At 41.4% G+C, this 23,414-nt stretch overlaps 2 protein-coding genes across 11 annotated transcripts in view; one reads left to right on the top strand and one right to left on the bottom strand.

Annotated features, from left to right (window-relative positions):
• The first annotated feature begins 12,800 nt into the window (after window positions 1–12,800).
• On the top strand, window positions 12,801–16,230 carry cd180 (CD180 molecule). The gene is given in 11 exon segments (XM_035526900.1): window positions 12,801–12,862; window positions 12,955–13,111; window positions 13,644–13,804; window positions 14,612–15,022; window positions 15,024–15,099; window positions 15,102–15,327; window positions 15,330–15,416; window positions 15,419–15,652; window positions 15,655–15,717; window positions 15,720–16,079; window positions 16,211–16,230. Coding segments are annotated over 11 exon segments (1,857 nt in total).
• Window positions 16,231–16,587: 357 nt separating this feature from the next.
• mast4 (microtubule associated serine/threonine kinase family member 4) overlaps window positions 16,588–23,414 on the bottom strand; it is a 68,338-nt gene continuing 61,511 nt past the window's right edge. For all 10 annotated transcript variants that reach the window (XM_035526878.2, XM_035526879.2, XM_035526880.2 and 7 more), the window contains one exon: window positions 16,588–23,298. In XM_035526878.2, coding sequence (XP_035382771.1) covers window positions 19,478–23,298 — 3,821 coding nt within the window. In that variant the 3' untranslated portion in view covers window positions 16,588–19,477. The remainder of the gene's footprint in view (window positions 23,299–23,414) is intronic.

Below are 23,414 nucleotides of genomic sequence, written 5' to 3'. Positions count from 1 at the left end.
GACACAGGCTCTCCCCACGCCACACTCTCCACATCTATCAAGAAAATAAGTTACCAATGTCTGCTGATTTCTTACTTATGTTTGGGCCAGTGGAATAGAGTGGAGGCCTGCATAGACCTTAACCATCAGATCTGAATATTCAACATGCTATTGTGAATAATGTATTTTTGGTATGATATTTTAGTGACAGAGGGTAGAGATGACTTGGTTTTATGTAATATGGTGTATACCTTACATAGCAGAGCAATGCAGTAATCTCTTTGAATGTGAGCTTTTGGTTGTAACATAACACGTGTGTCTTTTTCAACTGTACACAGGAGCTCTGCATGAAAGGAAGGAGGTTTCTGTCATCCTCAGTGAGAAAGATTTGAATAAACCTTCACCATTCATGATTCCATTTATTCGATGGGCAGAGTGTTATGATTACATCAGCTCACTACATGTATACACCACATCCCATATATAAAAACATCCAAATATCTAAAGTTCCCATGGGCAGGTTTGATTACATTAAAAGGGTCATTGTCTTGTCTCCAACTAGACAGATAATATTTTCACAGACAGCATGTCTAGATTGCTTGTTTATTAAAAGTATTTGAAATTGTCCTGCACATATGACTCTCACTGGCATTTTAGCGACACACACGCATTTACTCACTGCTTAAAGACTCTGATAAACTTACCAAACAGGGACTTGCTTGCAGAGGGAGGTTAGCACTTGAAATAAAAGTAAAAGTGAATGTGTTTGGTGATCCCTGAAGAAAGAGACCACTCTTTCATTAGCGCATCTGTCTTCATGCTGTTGCTAGGCCAGGCCTGACTGACCTTTTTGGGTTAGGTACTGAGCACATTTGGGGGTCTCCATCTGACAGGGGCTCATTATTATTGTGCCTCTCAAATAGGTATTCACTAATGGCCTGGATATGGTATCTTGGTATCTGATGTAATGCATAATTGTGACCTACATGCCCTAACATCAACTCATCAACTCATCTCTCTCTGTTTTTCTCTGTCTATCTGTCTCTCACCCTCTCACTTTCTCATTCTTGCTGTCTCTCTTTTTTTCTAGCTCTCTGGCTCTCACAGATTTCATCCAATTCACTGTATTAACATTGTTCAACACAGCACTTAACCCCACTTACTGAAGTAAATGCATTCACATGTAATCAGTGCCTGCCTTGCCTTGTGGCTACATCATCTTCCTCTGCTGGCTCATACGGACCCTTACCTCCACGGAAAGAGGTGTACGAGACCCTTACCTCCAGAGAAGGAGGTGCATGAGATCCTTACCTCCATGAAAGGAAGTGTACAGAATGAAATGGAATTTGATATGATGAGATATAATATGATCAAGCCTTGTTTGGGGAACTTAAACTTAAGTGTCCCCAAAACTGTATGACCTATCAAGAGCAGAAAAGGAGAATAGAGAGATTTGGAATAGAGATCCATGAGACATGATCTCTGGGCTGTATTTCTGTATTTCACCAGTAGCATGACTCCTTTATGTACTGCATAGCTCATTATGCATAACACAACTATTTCACATTCTTGGGAAACATTTTGGAATGGGCACCCTAACAGCGATGCTGATTCAGTAATTGCAGTTTGCATAAAATCTCCTAGAGAAAGTAGAGCCGCTCTGTGGTTAGCATGCTGGTTGTCGCGGCAGCCGATGGAGAGGAATGCGATGCATGGCTCTGTGAGGTGTTGGCGTGACTGTCGGGATGGAGTCTTCTTATCATGACTTGCATGTATGTGCCTGCAGCCTGCAACAGCTGCTGCATCGGTAAAAATGGACCAGGCACAATAGATGATCTGAAATTAGATCTCTCTGGACTAAGCAGGGGCCATTCCTTCTGGCTTTCAGTGGCTTTAAATTTGTTTTTTTTCAAAGGTGTACAACAGGACTCAGGACTCAAAAGATGTACGACAGGACTTATGGTCAGTCCAGCCTGAGGGCCTTGCAAGTTAATTTATTTGATTTTAATGAGGATTAAAGTTATCTAACACATATCAGATTCACTGATTGGCAGAGAACATGCTATGAAAATGCAATACATTGAGGCTTCTAGGACAACACTTAATTATAGCAACATGTGATCAGTTAACAGTTAAAACAACTGACTTTGAAAGGCTGTAAAATGCATTGCTTCCTATATTTCTTCCTGAACAATATTACTCAGAATCTTTTTCCAACAACATCTAACTTTCAAAACTTTCAAAAAATTACTGGACATCAGAATGTACCACAAAGGGAAGACAACAGTCCATGTGGGGGTGTGTCTAGTGGATTCTTTATTAATGTGGCATGAGAATACTGCTTAAATAGTTGAAGCGCACTCCAGAGGCAGGGCTTATTTTAGAAAGCAAATCTTGTTTGACCTGAACATAATGGTTTCAAGTTCTCTTTGGATTTGCATTTGATTTAAACATGTCCATTCGAAATTTGAACATTAAAGTTCAAAAAGGGCCATACCTTAAACAAGCATGAAATCAAGCATCATTAAATGGCAGTGGTAACTCAGTGGTTAAGGTAATTGATTTGTAATGAGAAGGTTTGCCAGTTCAAGTCCTGCCACTGTTGGGCCCCTGAATAAGGCCCTTAACCCTCAAAGTTTTGTTCAGTCAGAATTGTAAGTCATGTCAGTTAAATGCTATGTGAGACATGAGATTAGAACAGGTCTCTCACGCTTCAGTTATGAAGGCCACAGCACTGCAGGTTTTAGTGCTTTCATACATCTAATCCTACTCTCATAGGACATACTCATTAGTCAAGTTGATAGGTCGAATTACTGTGTTCTCGGAGAAAACAGTATGTCCATGTAGTACAGCAATGCATAGTCAATTTAAAAACAGCTTACATAACAATGTTCATGAAATGCTATATCTTAAAAACCTTTCCAAGCATGGCTCACAAAAATTGCTATATGCTATGGCACTGTTTCAGCCTCTTAGATAAGAAATTATTCAAGGTAACCCTTTATTAGGGCTAGCTGCCTTCCATAGGCTCATGGCCTTGACATGACAGGACCATGACATTGTCACCTGATCTGCATGATGCCAGGGACCTTAACCTTACTCCGGATTGCCATCCCACACTGGGCCCACAACTCCTGCTTGGGCAGAAGGCCTCGGTCCTTCGTCTCAGAGGCGGTCCTTTATCTGCCCCTCCTTCTCTTCCTTCTCCTGCTGTCTTTTCCCTCTTTCTACCCCTCCCTCTCCCTGTTCTTAGACACCGCTCATGTGTCTAAGCTCATGTAAGCTCTCCACCAGCACAGCCACACAAAATGTCCAGGTCAGTAATGTGGAAGGTAGAGCATATTCCGGAAAGAACCTGCACATTAATTAATCCATTTAGCATTAAAAGTGCTGAGCTTGTTTTGTGCCTGGGCCCTCAGAGAATGTTTATGCAACAGCATTGGGGAACAAAGTTAGCCTTCAGCGGGGCCCAGACTCAGCCGTCACACCCTGCTCCCTTACATACTGCTAGGGTTTATTTGGGAGTTGCATGATTTCACATACTGAAAAACCTGCAGGATAATCTGCAAAAGGAAAAAAAGAACTCCTTGTTGACAGACTTGGTATTACAGCTACAGCAAAGTTGCACAACAAAGGAGAGTGGTTTAATAATTGGCTGAAAATTAAATGGGTATTGCATAATTGTAATGATGAATAGCGCTCTATTACTAAACAAATATTTTTAGAAACATTTTCCTGATTCAAGCCTCAAGGTGCTGAGCTGTGCCTGTTATTTCAGCTTCATAAAACTGTCAAGGCAGAAACAAATAGATGTGAAAGAAAAAGAAAAAGAGCTGTATAAAATTCCTTTCTAGTTGAACTTTGCTTATTATTAGCTTACAGGCCAAAGTGTCTTTTGAAAGAATGGGCAGGGCTTTGGGGTTCTGCAGAGGCCCAGTGTGCCCATATTTCTGCAGCCAAGTCCTCATGCCATAGTTTCATTAAAGTTCCCCTGCTTCCCAGGAAAGAGCAAGTCACTGGAAGGTCACTGCATGGGCTCCAAGGCTTAGACAAACATGCCTTATTATTGTTTTATTTGGCCCATGGAAGCAGAGCCTGGAGACGCCTATATATACAGCTGTATTTGAGCCATGGACTTCAGAAAAAAGCCCTTTTTTCATTGTCGCTTTAAACACAGGGTTTGATGTGGATATGGCTACTCAACCACGCTCTACCTGCACCCAAGGTGACTGCACTTTTTGAATTCTGCCAAAAAAAAAAAAAGCAATAATAGTAATAATAATATTAATAAAACCTTTTCTGCACTCATGCAAGTTGACCTTAAATAGAGCAGCCTATGGCCACTATCTTCAGGCAGTGAAAGCATGTAAGGAGCATACTTTACGGAGGCCGAAATACTTGGGATCCTTCCAGTTAGGGAGAACAGATGAGGGCTTTCTTTGACAAGGGCCAAACTGAGCTCCAGCCAGGACTTTTTCCTTCCTCTGCTGGCACTGGCTTTTCACAGGTAACATCTCATTAGGAATTTGCCAGAAGGAACTACAAGTGGAACATGTATCTGCAGTGTAGTGATGTCAAAGGGCAACCATTAGTCTCAAACCAATGCCAGATTTCCAACTGTTCTGGAGGTTTACAACTGCCTTGTGCAAAATTTGTTCACATCAGTGTATTATGGATCTAAACACAGTGTGAACGCCCCGGACAGGGTCATAATATATATTCCGCGAGGGAGACTATGTGATGAAACATTAATTTTATATGGTGTCAAAGGTTGATGCTGAAATGTAGCTTAGCCATCATGGAACTCTAGACATGCGACACGCTCAAGTTGTGTCCAAAAGTTTTGAGACTGACAAATTTTGACAGATTTTCACAAAGTTTACAACCTCAGTTTTTTTTTTTTAGATCCTTTTGTAAGATGTTTATATGATATAGTGAAGTACAAGTTGCTTTTTAAAAAAAAACGTTTTATTGACAAATACATCCAGTTTAAGCAAATACTTAATATTTACAGTGTTGACCATTTTTATTAAGACTTCTCCAATTCCAACTTTTGGTCAAAATCTTGACTGATGGCAACCCATTCTTACCTAATCGGTGCTTGGAGTTGATCACAGGCTTAATCAGTGAAAATAACTTTACCACAGTCCTCTGCAGTCTATTCCCTATACTTCTGCAAAATGTCAGTCTGTCTTTGCTGTTTTTCTTGGAGAGAAGTGACTTCTTTGCTGCCCTTCTCGATACCATCCTCCGAAAGCCTTCGTCTCACTGTATGTGCAGATGCACTCACACCTGCCTTCTGCTATTCCTCAGCAAGCTCTGTACTGGTGGTGACATGATCCCATAGATTCGATATATGGTTGATTTAAGTGTTCTTACATGCAGCAATGTCCTTGCCTGTGAAGCCCTTTTGATGTGATGTAATGCAATGATGACTGCACGTGTTTCTTTGGAGGTAACCATGGTTAACAGAAGAAAACTTCAAGCACCACCACCCTTTTAAAACAACCAGTCTGCTCTTCTAATCAGCATGACAGAGTGATATCAGCTGCCTTGTCCTTGTTAACACTTTCTCCTGAGCTAACGAGAAGATCAATGAAATTATGTTAGCAGGCCATTTTGTGGCAGGGCTGAAATGCAGTGACCGAAATGAAGCAATTTTTGTGATTAAGTTAATTTTCATGGCAAGGAGTGACTCTGCAATTAATTGCAATTTATATGATCACACTTCACAATCTAGAGTTGATGCAAATTGCCTCCATACAAACTGAAGCAGCAAACTTTGTGAAAACCAAAATTTGTGCTAGTCTCAAAACCTTTGGCCACAACTGTACATGAAGCTCAAGCCAACACCGCCACTTTGATCTCTTTATAAATACAGTGAAATGCCCCCAAGCCACTCCAGACAAAGTTCTTGCTCAATTTAAAAACCCATGCGAATTAGCCAGGTCTTGTGTTTTCTCTTCTACAAGCTGACTAAGAGGCAGATCACTGAGCCTTCCCCATTACTCAGAAGCCCTTTCAGCTAAACAGTGGCCAGTGGCAGCGAGAAGGGAGATGCCTGCCACATCCCATTCACCCGTTACAAATTTCAAAAAGCCCAGCTAAGCGATGCCAGCGAGAGGCGCCCAAAAGTTGTTTTCAAGCGTTTGCCTTTGAGACTTTCTACAGTGTGTTCCTCTGGGTGCAGCAGGATAGCTTTTATACTGGAGTCACCCCTAGTGTGAAAGGACACACCCCATCTCTCATAGCTTGAACACTCGATACAGGACCGGGCTTAACCCACATATATCTTCTCCTGACAGTTCTTTTCAAAATGTGAGACTGGTATGGTGCTTCTTGATCTGTTTGTACTGTTCAGTATGATCACACGTAGGTTGTGAATGCATTGTTTGGGTATGGAGTTTGTCAGGTTAATGCTGTTCAGGTAAATGAAATAATTTCATGTGTTGCTACACACTCAATGTCTATAGTCAGATCTAGCCACTGTAATCACTGGGGATGTCTCATTAAAGGAAAATTGCCTCTTAAAATGCTTGTAGCTATAACATGATTACCAGCTCCAAGCCAAGACAAGGTATTTGTGGTATTTGGTAATAGGTTTTAAATGTGCATAGTTTGTCCTGTTCACTAGGGTAATTATTGACACAATACACTGCTTTGTGACATCTAAAGAATTATCTCAAATGCATTATTATAGACATCATTATTACAAATAAGCTTCAGCCATACAAATGTTTTTTAGGTTTTTTTGCTGCTAAATATAAGCCAAAGACAGAATGGAGCTGCAATGGAAGTATTCAGCCTGGCATTTTCAGTGGCTGGCATTGGCTTATCGCAGGTGTCATCTCAGTGTTCCACCCAGACATTAGGCGGAATGTGCACCTGCATCAGTGCTGGGTACATTATCAGAGTACCACATTCCAGGCCACATTCACCAAGCTGGTGGACCATTACAAAGTAACAAACTAAGTAACATGTTGAGCAATTCAGTTACGTCTGTAAGATATTTCCTCAGTTTAGATTCAAGTTTTAAAATAATTTCCATGGATTATGTTTATTGTATTCCTTTTATCTATGCACCTAAACAATATATTTATGCAATATATTTTTGCAATATATTCATGGAATGTTGCAGCTCAATCTGCGCAACAGGTACCTGAGCCTAAAGAAGTTTCTGCGTTGCGATAACATGCATATAAAAAAAATGCAAGAATGCTTATTGGTGTGCATGACTAAGACACAGCTGATGTGTAAGACTAAAACACAAACACAGCTGGTGTGTAAGGCTAAGACACAGTTGGTGTGTAAGGCTAAGACACAGCTGGTGTGTAAGGCTAAGACACAGCTGGTGTGTAATGCTAAGACACAGTTGGTGCGTAAGACTAAAACTTCCTGCTGCCCTGAAACCAAAGATAAACAGAGAGGAGGGGCTGTGTAGAAATAGGTGCCTCTGGACAAATGCTGAACTAACTACGTGCGTCTATGTGAGTATGTGTGAAAGAGAGAGGGTGTGAGAGAGAGTGAGAGTGAGAGAGCAAGAGTGAGTGAGAGAATCTGGAATGCTTTCTGTTGTCAGCACTTGGGCTCTATAAGCACACACTAGTGTGCATTCCAAGTGTTAGCATTAGTCAGTGTTTTTCTTGCTATTTTAAACAAAGCGGTAACCAGTGTGTGCTTCCATTGACACCCCCCCGTCCCCCCGTCCCAGCTCGGTATGTTTGTTCATTCCGTTGGCATGAATGGCTGCCGTTTTCATATTTAAAGCCTAAGCTTTGGCCAATAATTGCAACATGGGATTCAGGGGCTGAGGCCAGGCTCCTGCCTAAGTCACAAAATGTACTTGAACTGAGTCCAGCTGAAGTTAATACAGGCTCGCGAGGATATATCTGCTTCTCAGATTGCCTTGCGCACAGCAGAACTGTGTCAGGGGGAAGTACAGCAAAACTCTGTCATCAACTGTCCTCCATCTTAGATCTGCCTGTATACATAAGCACCATAATATTTACTTTAACACAGGCTGACTTAGACAGAGAGGTGAGAATTTTTGCAGTGATACTGGACCCTGAAATCCATTTAGAAAATGTTCAGTTTGGCCAGTGTGCGAGGTGAAATACAAATGTTTATAGCTGGTTCCTAATACAACGGACTTGCGTCAAAATGATTTCCCTTGCAAATCACCTTTGCGAGAGTAATATTGCTTTATTTTTTGTGGATGAAAATACCAAATATAATCAGTGGGTGCAACAAATTGGTGGCACAATCACCATTACAAGTGGTCTTTTTTTTGTTAGTTTGGTTTTGAGTCCCTGATCATAGAATTTTTTTTTACACCATTTTTGGCATACAGCTGCCCACATGGTAGTTAGTGATCACGCATCAGACTTAATGGATTACGTCAAATGAATCCTTAGTGCAGCGTGCCCACTCTTAGTAGCCCTGTAAAATGTGTCGTGACTTCAGTCGTGTACTCTGCAAGGGGCTGACTATTCTCCCTGATCCATCATCTCTCTTTTTAAGTCCACCTCTCTCAGCTTGTTTGCCCTTGGTGGAAGATGTATTATTCATATCATAACTGCTTTGATATAATGGTAGAATTAATGTGGGGCTGACAGATCGACAGAGGAGATGAATTCGGAGGACACGAATTGGAGATAGACTGAAGGTGAATGTATCACATATGCCAAGTACGTAGTGAACTTGAGGTATTCGGGATCAGGAAGTGGACCATTGAGTGTGTGCTCTTCCAGCAGATACATGGCTACTATTATGAGATAATAATATAAAATTATTAAGGGAATTGAAAAGCAGGAACAGAGGACAAAACAGACAGATCACAAATTCTGAGTTATCAAATTGTGAGGCAGTCTTCTTGTTTTACCTCAGAAATCACTATAATTCTTACAGTGTGAAAGTCCTCTCAATGTAGAATTTTCACAGTCAAGTATTATAACATTTGCCTATGTTTGGAGACATATGATAAATTATTTTTTTTAATCTCTAAAGCATCCTTGGAGATTAACCCAAACAGTGTCCTCGAAAACTATGGGAAAAGATTTTCTTCTCCAATCTCACTTCTAATTATGTTGGGGGCCCCCACCCCAGATCTGCTAACACTGCATTCTGTTTATGACTGTATTTTTTCAACGGGCCATGCCCTCGACTTCAGTAGCCTACTCTCTCTACAGTCTTATGAGTGCGTGTATACATTTTGGGTGTGTGTGGGGGATGTAGGAGGTGGAGAGTGTGTTCCAATACAATAAGTACAGGACTGAAAGAAGAAATGCTTCTTTATTTCTCCACATTCTTAAGCGGAGTGGAGTGGTTCTGTCAAAATGATTTAAACGAACGGCGGGTGACGGCCATTCCATGCGCAGAATCCTCCCTGATGTCTAATTTTGTGATGTTGGGTCAGAAGAGCCCCGCTGTCTGTGCACTGTTCATGACGGAGCCTCACCAAGTACCACCACTGTCCTCAGTGCTCCATTTCATTGAACCTCACTGGTGTAGGTTCAGTGGTGACAGAGGGAGAATGAAGGAACCCTTAACACGATTTGAGCCTGTGAGTTTAATTTCTTTTTTACTAACACCATATCATTGAGTGGGTAGGAGCGCATCGGCTCCGTCACGACACGTCCAAACTATCATCTGATGTGGGTGGTGGACTGAACAGGCTGCAGCCTGATTTGTTTCTCTGTGTCACTATGAGGGCGTGTGATGCTATTGTACCTTAGAGAGAGCGGTGGACAAACATGGTGACAGGGCTGTTCCATCTATTAATAGGTGCCTCTGTTCATAAACGGCTCTGAAGGGGACACATGAGGAGTGGTGAGAGTGAAGAGAAAATACAGTCAAGAATTAACAAAGCTTGAGGTGCATTGCTAGATCTGCTCACTTTCAGAATCAGGAGGCGGGTGGAGAAAATCACAGCTGCCCCATCTCACCCTAATCATCTCCTGTTCCAGCACCTTCCCTCAGGCTACAGAGAAGCTTTTTTTCCATATGCCATCAAACCTATGAACAGTTGAATACCTCGGTGCATATAAACTCCACACAACATGCAAAATCACACACCTAAACATTTCATCTTGATCATTTTCTAGTACTTCACCTTTATCTGCACTTTTCTGCTCTACATTTTAATCAACAATATAGATTCAAGTTTGGTTTATTTGTCACATACATAGTCATACACAATACAACACGCAGTGAAATGGTGGAGAGTGCTCTGTCCAAACTGAGGAAGAGAACCAGGGGTGCATAGAGAAAAAAATATATATACAGATAAATATATATATTCTATGTATGTACAAAAATATATTAACAATGTATGTACAATATATGTATATTATGATTATATACACAATGTACAATGTATATGGTTGAGTATATATGTACACAATCTACAGAATGTACAGATCCATTGTATAGTACCATATCTACAGTTGTTGTAACAGGTTAATTGAGTATAAATCTAAAATCTATATATACAGATGTACAGATATACAGTCATGTTACGAGGTGGTGGTGGTGGTCCCCACAGTTTATCAGTTTATACTTATTTATTTAACTTTATCATTCTACAATGGCATCTCCCAACTGCTGCACTCAGCACTCTTAACCATTGCTGCACATATAAGGTTCACAAGTATGACTGTGTATGTTGAGTGTGGTGGAATTGTCTTTTGTTGTACTGTGTACAAGCAACTGTGCAGGGTGAGCTACCGTAACCAAGAACAAATTCCTTGTATGTGTGAGCATACTTGGCCAATAAAGCCTGATTCTGGTTCTGATTCTGAATCTGATTTTGCCTTAAAGCATTAATGTCTAATGTTTTCCATTTTCAGAGGATCAATGTAACTCAACAGTTTTCGATCTGGAGATACGTTGTATATTTGGAGCTGTTAGAAATTATTACAGCTCAAATGTACAAGAAGATTTTCCATTGTTGTCTCTGGAAATGTCTCTTTCTGTCTTACTTAAGCCTGACTTATTTCTGGAAAAACTAATTAGAAAAACTAATTAAATTCGGAGGCTTTAGCCTACCTGTCTCTGAAAAGATGACAGTAATAAAATTTAAAGTCAAGCTCTCTTAATTTGCCGGCCGGCATTAAAAAAAAAAAGATTTTTGCTAAATCCAGTTCTATGGACTACAGTTAAGATGGTGAGCCTTTTCCGGTACTTTCTACCCCTGTTCCATTTTTGTGTATATATAACATGATTCAACAACATTGCTGTTCACATTCTTCATGAGCCTTTAGAAGGGGCTGCTTGTGTTGCTCCAGTGACACTGACTTTTTCACTGCCCTTTGCCATGTTATTACATGGTTTCCATGGTTTCCATTTTGAACTTCCTTGAACTTCTTGGCAACTAGGTCACTTTCACAGTCTGAAGGGAAAATGTCTGCTTTTGCACATGAGAGCCAAGGTGATTTTCCTACTGGTAAAGGGTACCTCTAACTTGGAGGGGTCTTTTCAAAAATGCATTAGGACACAAGCAACAAAGGATTCATGTGTACTGAAGAAAGACTGTATAACACAAACTGTAGACTGCATTGCGGTGTTTTTTTAAATGTTATGTGAATAGATCGTTACCTTTGCTATGGGACCATAGGAAGGGTGATCTTTTAAATCATGATGGGTTTTCCGAGTCAATCATTATAAAAGCCACCCAGGCACACAACCATGAAGCATAGATTGTAGTAAAAACATCTCGAGTCCTGTTCTCCATATTAACATTTGGATCTGAGTGCACAGTAATCTTGTGTGCCCCTCCATACTCACTGCGACACTAAACTCCTGAGAGATTTCTTTCTATATATACACAGATTATAACTTGTCTTGTTTATCTGGATGTAAAGATTACATAACTCCATAGCCCACCTCAGTTTGTAGCCAGTCAAGGGGGAAAGCAAAGCTGGAGATTGGTGCCCTCTGTTGGAAGATGATGTGTACTGTGGTGCTAGAGTATCTTCAGACAGATGGCTGTTCTAAAGCGGTGTGATACAAGCGCTTCTGTCACCCAGCCATTCACATTAAATTCATAGTCAGCTGCAAAAACAAAAGCTAATTATGATTTGAAAGTAAATAATTATAAAAATACATAAGTAAAAAATTAACATGGGTACAATGAAAGACCATAAACTTACTTCATTTACTTACAGTACAGCATCAAAATGACCTTGGTCGAAAGGACAGTGAAGATCCTTTTTTTGTTTTATCTGACAAAGAAGAACAATTGTAGGATGAGCAAGTTTTCCATCTGAAATATTTCGCTTTCAGGTTCTGCAATCTTGTTCTACATAACTGTTCAAGCCACTTAAAACAAGACATTGTTCAGTTATTTTGTGTGGAAACACTATGGAAGCTTTGCATTCCTCGTATATCTGCACTGCAGTGTTAATCTGCTCACTGTCCTGTACTGAAACAACTCCTTGGAGCAAAGAACAGCCTTTACAGTTAAGGTTCAGTATATTCCTTACGCTGCTGAAACCTGTTACACAAAACTTAAAGTTACGAAAACAAGGAATTTAATCGGTTTGACATATTTTTGTTTAAGTGTGACGTCGGAGGTAGGACGCAGGAACAAGCCGAATGTGACAAAGTGACATTTATTGACACGAAACATACAACGTAGCACACATGCTAACGATAGGTTAATCACCGACAACATCCACGACTAAACAAGAGACTTATACACACTCACGAGAACCACACAAAACGAGGAGCAAGTGTGCTACACGGGGAGTTCGTGGCGCCCCCACACCCCACACCCTGAGACCAACGCTAAACGGCGAGGCCGGAGGACCGAGCGACGCGACATGGGCCAGCACAAGCAGGACAGAGGGGACCACGACAGGGACGGACACACTAGTGGGAACAGGTATAGACACAAAGGAGGACAAAGTTACCGGTATATTAAGTGTGATAGGGACGCGTACAGTGACAGGTACATGAACAAAGTTACACAAAGAGTTGTGAAAAAGGCCAGGGAAGCCGGCAGGAGCCCCAGCCTGTGCCCCAGTCGTCGGCTGGGTTGAAGCCCGATTGGCCTGTGGGGGATCGTCCTTCGCCGGGTCGGGTGGCGGCGGCTCACGAAGCGCACCAGCTGTTCTGCCTGTCTCTGGGCCAGGCATTGGCGACGCCTCCTTCTTGCCTCGTTGAGGCTTGCGCGTAGGCACCGGAGCTCTGAGGCCGTGTGCCCAATGTGAAAGCCAGTCTCTCTGTGAGACACGGGGGCCAGCTTGCTGCTAACGACACAAAAGAAGGAGCAGGTGTGCTACACGGGGAAGGCGTGGCCACCCCCGTTTTTTCCCCCATCCAGACTTAACATTAAAATTGCTTTTCATCACTTATAATCATGCACTAAATGGTCTCACCGATAACCTGAGCATAGAGAAACCTGTTACTTATGATATTTTTATACATATTTTTAATTTCCACAAATCTGGTGCAGAGTAGAACATACATAAAAAAGATGTAATTATACTGCATGTTTTCCATTTTCAAAAAAGGAGATTAGACATATATCAAGCCTTAAATGATTGATTATAGTTTATACTTATTATAATTACTGATTAATAATAATAATAATAATAATAATAATAATAATAATAATAATAAGTTACTAGAGATCATTTGGGCTTCCTTTTTGGGTTCTTTAGACAGCTGATGGTTATGACTGCAGTGACTTGGACCTAAGCTTTGTGCCAAACCAGATCACAGAGTCTACCAAATCTCTAGACTTCAGCTTCAACTACCTACTGGCACTATACAACTCAACTTTCCAAAGGCTGAAGAATCTGGTGTCACTGGACCTGACAAGGTTAGAGGATTTTTGGTGAACATGTAATGAGCAATGAACAAACGCAATGTTCAAACACAGACTGAAGACCCATCTATTTGTGGAATATTTAAATGACCACTGACCCTGCTCCTATCTTAATGTAGGGGCAAATCCAAAATCAGAGTCGTTTATACGGTCCAGGGTCATAGAGCCAACATGGAGAGTACGAGGAAACATGATTAAATAAAACCAACACACAGGGAGCAGGCTAGGAAACACAAAGGCTAAGATAAACACAAAGAAACAACCATAACAAAACACATTAAAACAATGAAAAATCTATTCAAACAAACAAACAATGAACAGCTACAACCAAGGCCCACAACAGGGTTTAAATACATGAAATTCACAAAACTAGAAATGAGGGACAGGTGTAAGGAATCAATGTGAGGACAAAACAAAACTATGCAACAGAAAACACAAGACATGGAAAACACGTAACATGGAAGGGACTTATTGTGACACTTAACTAACTGAAACTAGTACTTATTGTAAGGTATTTTTATTGCACTGATGTTGACTAACAAACTCTAGTACTTTTTGTCTATTGCAATTATTGTCTGAGAGAGCTTATGTATTTTGCACTTCTAGGCATCAGCATTGATCTCTGTATTTCAACACTTCTATTTCATTGGTATATTGGACTCCAATATACTGTACTGGCTAGGATGTATTCTATGAGTAAATGACAAAGCATTTTTGTAAGTCGTTCTGGATAAGAGCATCTGCTAAATGCCGTAAATGTAAATGTAAAGAACATGTTTTTCTTGAACCTCCCATACACAGGTGCGGCATTGTTATCATGTACAAGAACATCTTTCAACATCAATCAGACCTTGAGACCCTTATTTTGGTAGGAAACCCACTGGTGTTCATAGCAAACAGTCCTTTATCAGGACTAGTGGTCCTTAAATACCCCAGTCTAGCTCAGTCTATGATACAAAGTCTAACAGACATCCCTATTGCAAGTCTGAGATTCTTGGAGACCCTAGATATTGAAGGAAATGATATTCGCTCCCTAGATGGCCTGAGTTTTTATCCATTGCAACGCCTAAAGATTTTTCTAGACATGAATTCCATCGAGTAGATAAAGGCAGTTGATTTGCAAGCCCTTCAGGTGACAAGAGGACTGCACCTCAGCTTCAAAGGGAATGAACTCGTTGATGTTGAACCAAATGCTTTTCATTCACTGGATATACAGTTTGGATTTTAGTTGCTGCTTCAACAAAATAGACACCTCCATGTTGCTGAAGGGACTCAAAGGGATAAAAAACAAAACAAGCTATATCTAGGGGTTTATGAGGACAGCTATAGAAGCTCCATAAAGTTTGCTGGCATCCAGTGTTTCTGTAAGATGTCAGTGGTTGATTTAGACTTCCAGTTCCAACATTTCCCTGACCTCACAGACACTGTGTTTCAATGCATGACCGGGCTGCAAAAGTTAGGCCTCACCAGAGCCCATTTGTCATCTTTCCCAGCCCACATGTCCAATCTGTCAACACTGTCCACCTGGTGCTAGATGAGAACTCTTTTAAAGATGTGTGCCACATCAGTGCAGCCAACTTCCCCATGTTGACTTATTTGTCTATCAGTAGAAAACAAGTAACAAACAATTATCTGGTCTCAGTGAACTAAAACTCCTAAATCTCAGCCATAACTTTACCATGCAGTGGGACTCTCATCCATTCAGTGCCACGCCACATCTACACAATCTGGACTGCAGTCACATTAAATATTCTTTAGGTACTAACTCTCCATTTAGCAATCTACAAAATCTTCAAACACTTAACCTATCATTGACAGAAACTAATCTATCAAATGTACATCTTTGAAGGGCTTGAAGAACCTTAGAGTGCTGAATCTGAAAGAGAATGTCATATGTTGCGGAGTCCTTGCAACAGCAGATTAACTAATTATGTGCCTCTTTCGGATACCTTGTTTCTCTCTTTGTGTGGTATCACCAGCATCAGTGAAAATGCATTTAAAGGCCTGACAAATATCATATTTGTTGATCTCAGTGAAAATCAGCTAATCAGTCTCAGTTTCTCAGCTCTTTACTCACAAAAGAAAAGCCGACTTAACTTTGCCAGAAATTCAATTGCAAAAGTGGATGTTAAAAGTGTTGAGGATTTAAGGGAAGGCAGCACCATTGATCTGAGCTACAACCCTCTGATTTGCAATTGTACCAATTATCAGTTTATTAAATAGGTAAAAGAGAATACTAAAAAAAAGAGAAATATACAGAAGACAGTTTGTAATTCCACAAATAAGATTATAGATGTGGACTTAAATTGTGAAATTTCTAATACAAAGCTAGCAATATTGCTTTTACTTACATTTGCTGTTATAATTGCTATAATAGTATTTGTCTTATTCTGTGGGAAGATTTTGGGGAAGAGCTGTAGCCTATTCACGACTATAACAAGTGACTGCACATACAAGATAGAGCCTTTCTAAATTTGTATTGTACTGCTTTTGCCTTTATACTTTTTTTTTTTTTTTTTCCCACATTAGGTTGAGATTAAGAGTCCAGCAGGGATATTGGACAATGTAATCTGCAGTTGAGTTAGTAGTTGTATTGGTAGCATTTCCACATAGCTTGATTTATTTCATGTTAAACTGAGTAGCGATATGATGATTAAGCATATCAGACTGCAGGATCTATTTATGGACATGCTTGTGAAACAGTTTCTAGTCAGTCTTACAATTTGGGGGAATTGTTACAGTCTGCTGAAAAAAAAAAAAGAAGACAACACAGAAGGTTCATGTCATGCCTTTTAATTTTCAGTATAATACAACTTTAGAAGTATAAATATTTGTATAGAATACAACATCTATAACATCCATAGAGCTTCCTTGAAATACAAAACTCAAAACCACATCTCTTATTGCACAGTTCCTAAAATACAGTGGGAAGCAGGGTCATCTACACGAACACTAGTTTCACACACTGAAAGAGAAAGAGAAAGAGAAAGAAAGAGAGAGAGAGAGAGAGAGAGAGAAAGAAAGAGAGAGAGAGAGAGAAAGAAAGAGAGAGAGAGAGAACTCCAGAAAATATGCAGGACCCTTCAGACCCGACAAACTCAAAACAGACAAACTGGCTACCATAGACTGACATGTCTTAAACGGCACAACCTGCAGAAGGACGTCATACATACACTACGATCACGACGTAATTTCCTGTGACGTAGCACACAGATTTGGCAAATGAGTAACACAACATTCAAAATATACACTCCATGAATTAGCTGTAAACAAAAATACAGTGTGCTTAGTTCAGAATTGAAACATCAATCAGCAAGGCTGAAGGCATGGGGACAGAAATCCATCAAATGAAACATTTGTGGCTCATTCGTGACCATATTCAAGCTGGCTATTTCAGATGACAAAGTATGTCCCATTAAACATTCACAGTTCTTTATCCTCACTTATCCTCATTCATGATCTCTGTCCAGAAATGCAACAAGTATATAGTATTTTTTTTTAAATATAATAGTAAGGTGCATTTTGTCTTCCAGGCTACAGTGACTACATTTGCAAATCTTATGAGGAACAGTAAAACTTCAGATTCCACTAATACAGTTTAAAATCTCTACAATCAAATTCATTAGCTTTTCTTCATATGGTGCATTTCCTAATTTGTGATTTGAGCATTTGTATCCAGCTTCTATTTACTGAATGCTCTTTGCACTCTAAACATACAATATTACTTTAATATCCTAGTATTGTCTACAGTTACTGCAAAGTTGATAGCATATCCTGTCACATTTAAATACTGCAGAAATGACTAGGATTGTATGTGATGGAAGTATGTGTCATTTTAGAGCAATTATTAGACATTAAAGTGATCCAAACCTCTCTTATTTCCTACTACTTGCCACTAGGTCAATGTAGAAGTGAAATCGTTAGATAATAAGATGAATTTTTATAGGGTACATTGGGTACATTTGAAGATGTACTACAAATCACATCTGAAAAGTCCTGAATTTGAAAGTGTGAAATGTATTTATCAATCATGATTTAAATCAACAGCTATTAGATACGTCTATGGTCAGTGCAAAATCGCCTCTAGATAAGTATTACACATGTCCCACTTGTATAAGTATTACACGTTGTATATGAGTGAACAAGCAATGGGCAACAAACTAGTTATGAGAACCCCAGCTGAAAATCCTGACTGTCTCAACCCTGCCTGATCACAAATGTCACTAACACTTGCCTCAATTCAACCCCCTTTCAGTCTCTGATGTGTTAATGACCCCTGGAAAAGACTTGTCCTAAAATCCTAACATTTTATGTGGAAAAAGATTTTGAATGATGACATAGAAATTTTAAACTTTCAGTTTTTAAAAACGGTGTTATTATTTTGCAGTATTTAACATGTAGTCTTTCCTTTTCAAACATTTTATACCGTTAGCTTATGGTTAACCCATCACCGTAAGGAAAGGGCAGTTGAGGTGCTTTCCGCCATTTTGACTTTTCATTCTGACTGACACACATCTGAAGGTGAGCGTTATTACTACTATTAGTGTCTGTGAAATTTCAAGTACAACTCATTTCAGAATGACAATGATAGTGCCTTTTCTACTTTTAGTCTCCACATGAGTTTCAGATGAAAACGTTTCCGTCTATGAAAAGGTCACTGAGCAACAAACATATTGAGTACAGTATACAAACATGAGACATAGCAAAATATATACATATAAAACATACAACACTCATATTTAACTGATCTGATGGATCACGGTTTGTACAATTAACATTGCTCTATGTACAGTACATTGCATAAAAATTCATCTTTAGTAAATGTAGAGATGTATGTGAAAGGAATGTGAATTTTGCCACAACCTGCTAAGAACAGCAAGTTGTACTGCCCAAAATACCCTAAGGCCCCTTCCACTAAATATGAGTCCAGAACCGTAAGATGATTCCATTATAAAATAGTTCTAGGTGAGAAGCACAGGACAAAGCACATCCCTTCTGTGCACCACTACCCAAAACAAAACTGCACATTTTGTCACTAGATAGGACAAAAACAACAGCAGTAGCGGTATGAAATCAAACAGTGGTGGTTAAGTTTCTTTACTGCATGAAAAATGTATGCTGATAAATAAGCACTATTGCTACAAATGTTTCATTTGTGGCATTTAAGTGTGATTAAACAGCTGCAATTCACTTCACAACTTTAGTTTGAATGAGAAAGAAATACTTGTTAGATCCACTACGATTCCATCTGCTCCAGATGCTTGTGTTTGGAACAAGTCCACTTAGCCCAACTGGCGCAGTTCTTTTTGACGCCTTGTAAAGGCTTTGACTCTCACCACGTCTGATTGCACACACTTTTCCACCTCACGACGCGCACAAAATACAGGGACTTCCCATACAAGGGAGAACAAAAAAGTGACCATCAGCAGCAAAGCAGGTCTACATTCAAACCTACAATTTTCCCGACGCATAAATGTTAACAGAGCATTTGCCGATTAGCATACACACTAGCGGACTAGTCTCTTCTTCCCTTCACAAAACACTGAAGTAACAGCTACACCGGTCCTTAGAAGGAAAGGCATTATGATACGAAGCATGGAAAAAGAAGATTGCCTTTTTGTCTTTCTTAAAAGGAACTTGACATGGCAACCACCAAAATCCCCCATGTCAATTCTTATTCCCTCGTGGCAGCTCCTTGGATTGCTTGGGCCGAGCTGACTCTTTCTCAGGAGCTGGGCCATCCTTTGGCAACACCGTAGGTCTCTGAAAGTCTTTATGGTTTGGTTTCTGTGAGGAGTCTGATTTTGAGGTCTCTACTTTAAGCCTTGCTGGCTCCTTATTTGACTGTCCAGACATCTCTGGTGTGGCACCAGTGCCCTTGCCTGTGGGGGCACCACTGGGTATGTGAACCTTAACAGCAGGCACAGGGAGCACTGGTACAGAAGCAATCTGGGAGCCTGTACGGCAAGAGACCTCTCTCTGTGGCATTGCCATAGATGCATAAAGGGTAGCTTCTTTCGGCTCCTTTAGTTTTACATCTACACTGTCTGTTGTAGTGGTCCGTACAGGTGCTTTGCTATCTTGCTTTCCTCTTTCTTCTGGTACTTTGCCACTGTGGTATGTAACCAGTGGGGATTCGACCTTGGGTTTGTTCTTGCAGCTCAGGGGCCCATGTTTTCCTGGAGAACTCGTACCTGATTGTTGTGGATGTTGTACAGATTTCTGTAGCAGACCTGACTCTTTCCCACACATCTCAAGAATTGGCTTATAAAGCTTTTGGCTGGACAAATCTGGAGGTCTCTTGACTTTTAACTTTTCTTCAAGGTTTACAAGCTGAACCTGCACCATATCACTTGGCTTGTTATCACTACCTTTCATTTTTGGTGGACTGGCACTAGTGTTCTGCTTGGACACAAAGCTGGAGAGGGTGTGACTAGTGGCTACAGCCCCTTCTCTCTCAACCCACCTGACTGCTGTGGAACCAACACATTCTGGTGTCATAGGGAATTTTACATCATCTTTCAATCCTACTTCTCTGTTCAGTGGTATTTTCACTCCTGCGTCAATCGTTTTATTTTCAGGACTATTGGCAAGCTTCCCAGCCAAACTGGATTCATTAGTGGACTCTTTTGCAATCACACAGGTCAGGTGATCCTTGTCGGTGTTTTTATTTTCACATCGCTCAGAGCCTTGTGAACTAGATTCTGTGTCATTTCCTGCACTAATGTTTTGTGTTTTGACAGAGTTATCTTTGGAAAGAACGTCTGAAATACTTGTGTGTTTATTTACTGAAGTGGTTGGCGTTTTGGAAGATATTTGCTGTGATTGTGTAGTTAGAGCCGTGTCTGACTTGATGTGCATGGAGTGCTGGGGATTTTTCTGGATGCACTGTGGTGACTGAGGCTCTCTGACAGGCACGGCCTTTAGAGGAGCAGCTTTTGGAGCTGTGCTGTTTTTTCTCGGCTTGTTTTGAAGGAGAGGATCTGGAGAGAGTAGGTTTGTAATAATAGAGCTGCCTAGTGCTGGTGAAGTTGCTGATGTTAAAGATACAGCAGAAGTGGAAGTTGGAACCAAGGGTGTTAAGTCTAAACCCTGTGAAACAGTTATTTTTTGTTCAACTAATCCCTGTGATTGAACCTGCTCCGATTCCACGTGTGAAACTGCTGTGCTACTTGCTGTGTGTCTGACAGCAGTCTGCATATGTACCTTCTCTGAAAACTTATCTGTGGCTTCAACTGTGCTTTCTGGTTTGTCTATTCCACTTGCTAGTGAATGTTCTGAATTCAGGAGTGAGTTTTCTGCACTAAATGTTCTCACTTTTTTCTCAGGCAGATTTTGGGCTGTTGCCGTACTTGAGTGTCGTGTCCCTATTACACCATCTTCAGCTGCTCTTGCTTGATGTGCCTGCTCTGAAACTACTCTTGCGGTAATTGTATTCCCATCTCTACCACTGGCCATGCTTACTTTGCTATTATTTACTAAAGCTGGGCTCGGGTTCTGTGGACTGACAAGGGGCTCGCTTCTCTCGTTTGGAACATCACTATTCTCTGATACTGATGTGGTTTGCTTGACCTCATGGTCACAGGTCACTGGGATCTTTGGATCTGCAGTGTGGTTTTGCTGGGTAGGCTTTTGCTGAGGGTTTTCCATTTCATCATCCTGGTCTTCGTTGCTGACTTCCCTGATAGAAGGCGTTTTCCCACAGACGAAATGAGTGCTGTGTCGGGCAGCCCTCATCTCCTGGGCTGTTTTCAACCTACTCTCCGATTTTCCACTCAAGTCCAGTGGCTCCATTTTAGTAGACATCACCTGGAACTTGATCCCTTCACCCTGCTTATTTGTGTCATGGGTGCCTTCACTGATAATGGAACTAACAACACTGCCTCTAGCCCCTGCAAGTTCTTTTCCACTGTTTTGGCTGCTCAGAGTCAAATTAGCCCCATGACTTTCCAGCCCTGGTGGAGAGGATGTCTGCTTGCTTGTGGAAGTCTGCTGAGGGCTTAGCAGTTGCTTCTCGCTCTGGTTCTGATGAGTTCCCAGCAGCCCCCCACTGTCAACCTGGCAGCTCACCATCTTGGAGAGACATGTATCAGTCTTGGACACTCTGGGTCCAGACAGCAGGCCAATGTCCAATGTCCCCTCCAGCGGCTTAAGAGAAGACACAAGACGACCCTCTAGTTTGTACTCTGATGAGGTCTTCCTGATGGGCCCCTCGGTGGAGGAGATCATCTGAAGTTTTTCCACCGCACTCTCCCCCCGCCCGCTGAACAGCTTAGGGCCCAAAGAATCTGCACTTATTCCAGGGGTGCCTTTGGTAGGATCTAAATTCAAAGTAGAGTCCAGTTGCAGACTTTTGGACCTGGTGGTGTTGAAGTGAAGGCTTTCATGGACACTTGGGGTGATCCAACACATGCAGTCCTCGCGCTCCTCAAAAGACTGCTTCTTTCTCGCAAACTCCACGTTGGGTGCTTTGAAATCAAGCCTATCGGGTTTACTGCCCTCTTTAATCTGCCTGGATAGCTGTCTGTCTGACTGGGTTGGAGCAGATCTGACACCCTCATGTAATATTGAGACACAGTCCGCACTGCTGTTAAGAGACTCCGTGATGCTTTCACACACTCTGGTGTTCAGTTTTTTGTACAGGACATCTTTTAGTATGGCATTAGCAGCTCTGCTATCAAGTGTACCAGATTCAGTACTGCCCTGCGATCTGCTACTGGGGCGTCCAGGGTGTCCCCTGTCCTTATCATCAGCGTGGGTGCTCACTGCACACTCGGTCTCTTGCAAAGCATCTTGCTTTTGCAGGCACTCTCTTCTCTCAGGCCAGTCCTGTCTTTTTGCCACAACTTTTACTTTCAATTTCTCCTTGTCGAGATCTTCTACAGATTCCTGGCGCCCAACCTTACGAGTGACAGGGCGCTTCAAGCAACCCTGCTCAGCAGGTCTTACCCGCGTAATGGCAGGTGGTTCACAAGAGTTCTCCTCCACGCATTGTAGTGTGTACTCCCCTCCGGATGCAACCTCACCATGAACTTCCTCTTGAGTCACCTCCAGGCTGTGTTTCCGCGTACAAAGATGCTTCTTGTCCCCGGTGTAGGATGGTGAGAGCTTTTCCTCTGACTGGACCCTCTTAAGGAGTGGCGAGCGGGGAGGCTCAGCACTTTTAGGTCGCACCATGTGCCTGACAATCGTAGGGGGTGAATGCATCTTGGCAGGGAAGGTCTGAGTGGTTTTAGAGCTTCCCACTGAGTGAGTCAGCAGGGGGGATGGGGAGCGCTGAGGGGAAGTTGGCTGAGGGGTTGGTGAGGGCGTCCGAGCCAGTGGAGAGAGAGGGATGCTCCCTGCAGATTTACGGCGGCCCTGACGCAGCCGTTGGCCAGGCAACTTGGGCCCCAAACCATGCAGGGTATTGGGTCGGATATGGCCAGAGCCAGCAGGGGAATTGGGGGCACTGGAGCTGGGTGAACTGCTTTGAGAGGAGGTGCCACCTACGAATGCAGTGGACATGAACATACCTGTGTGAGCACAGCTACATGCTTACATTTCTATCCATTAACACTCACAATAATCCAACCTGTAAAAGTCCATCAGTTTTACATTTGAA

The sequence above is a fragment of the Electrophorus electricus genome, chromosome 8 (assembly GCF_041902795.1).
Source record: "Electrophorus electricus isolate QZ-2024a chromosome 8, ASM4190279v1, whole genome shotgun sequence".
Taxonomy (NCBI): Eukaryota; Metazoa; Chordata; class Actinopteri; order Gymnotiformes; family Gymnotidae; genus Electrophorus; species Electrophorus electricus.
This window is presented reverse-complemented; position numbering and strand designations above follow the sequence as displayed.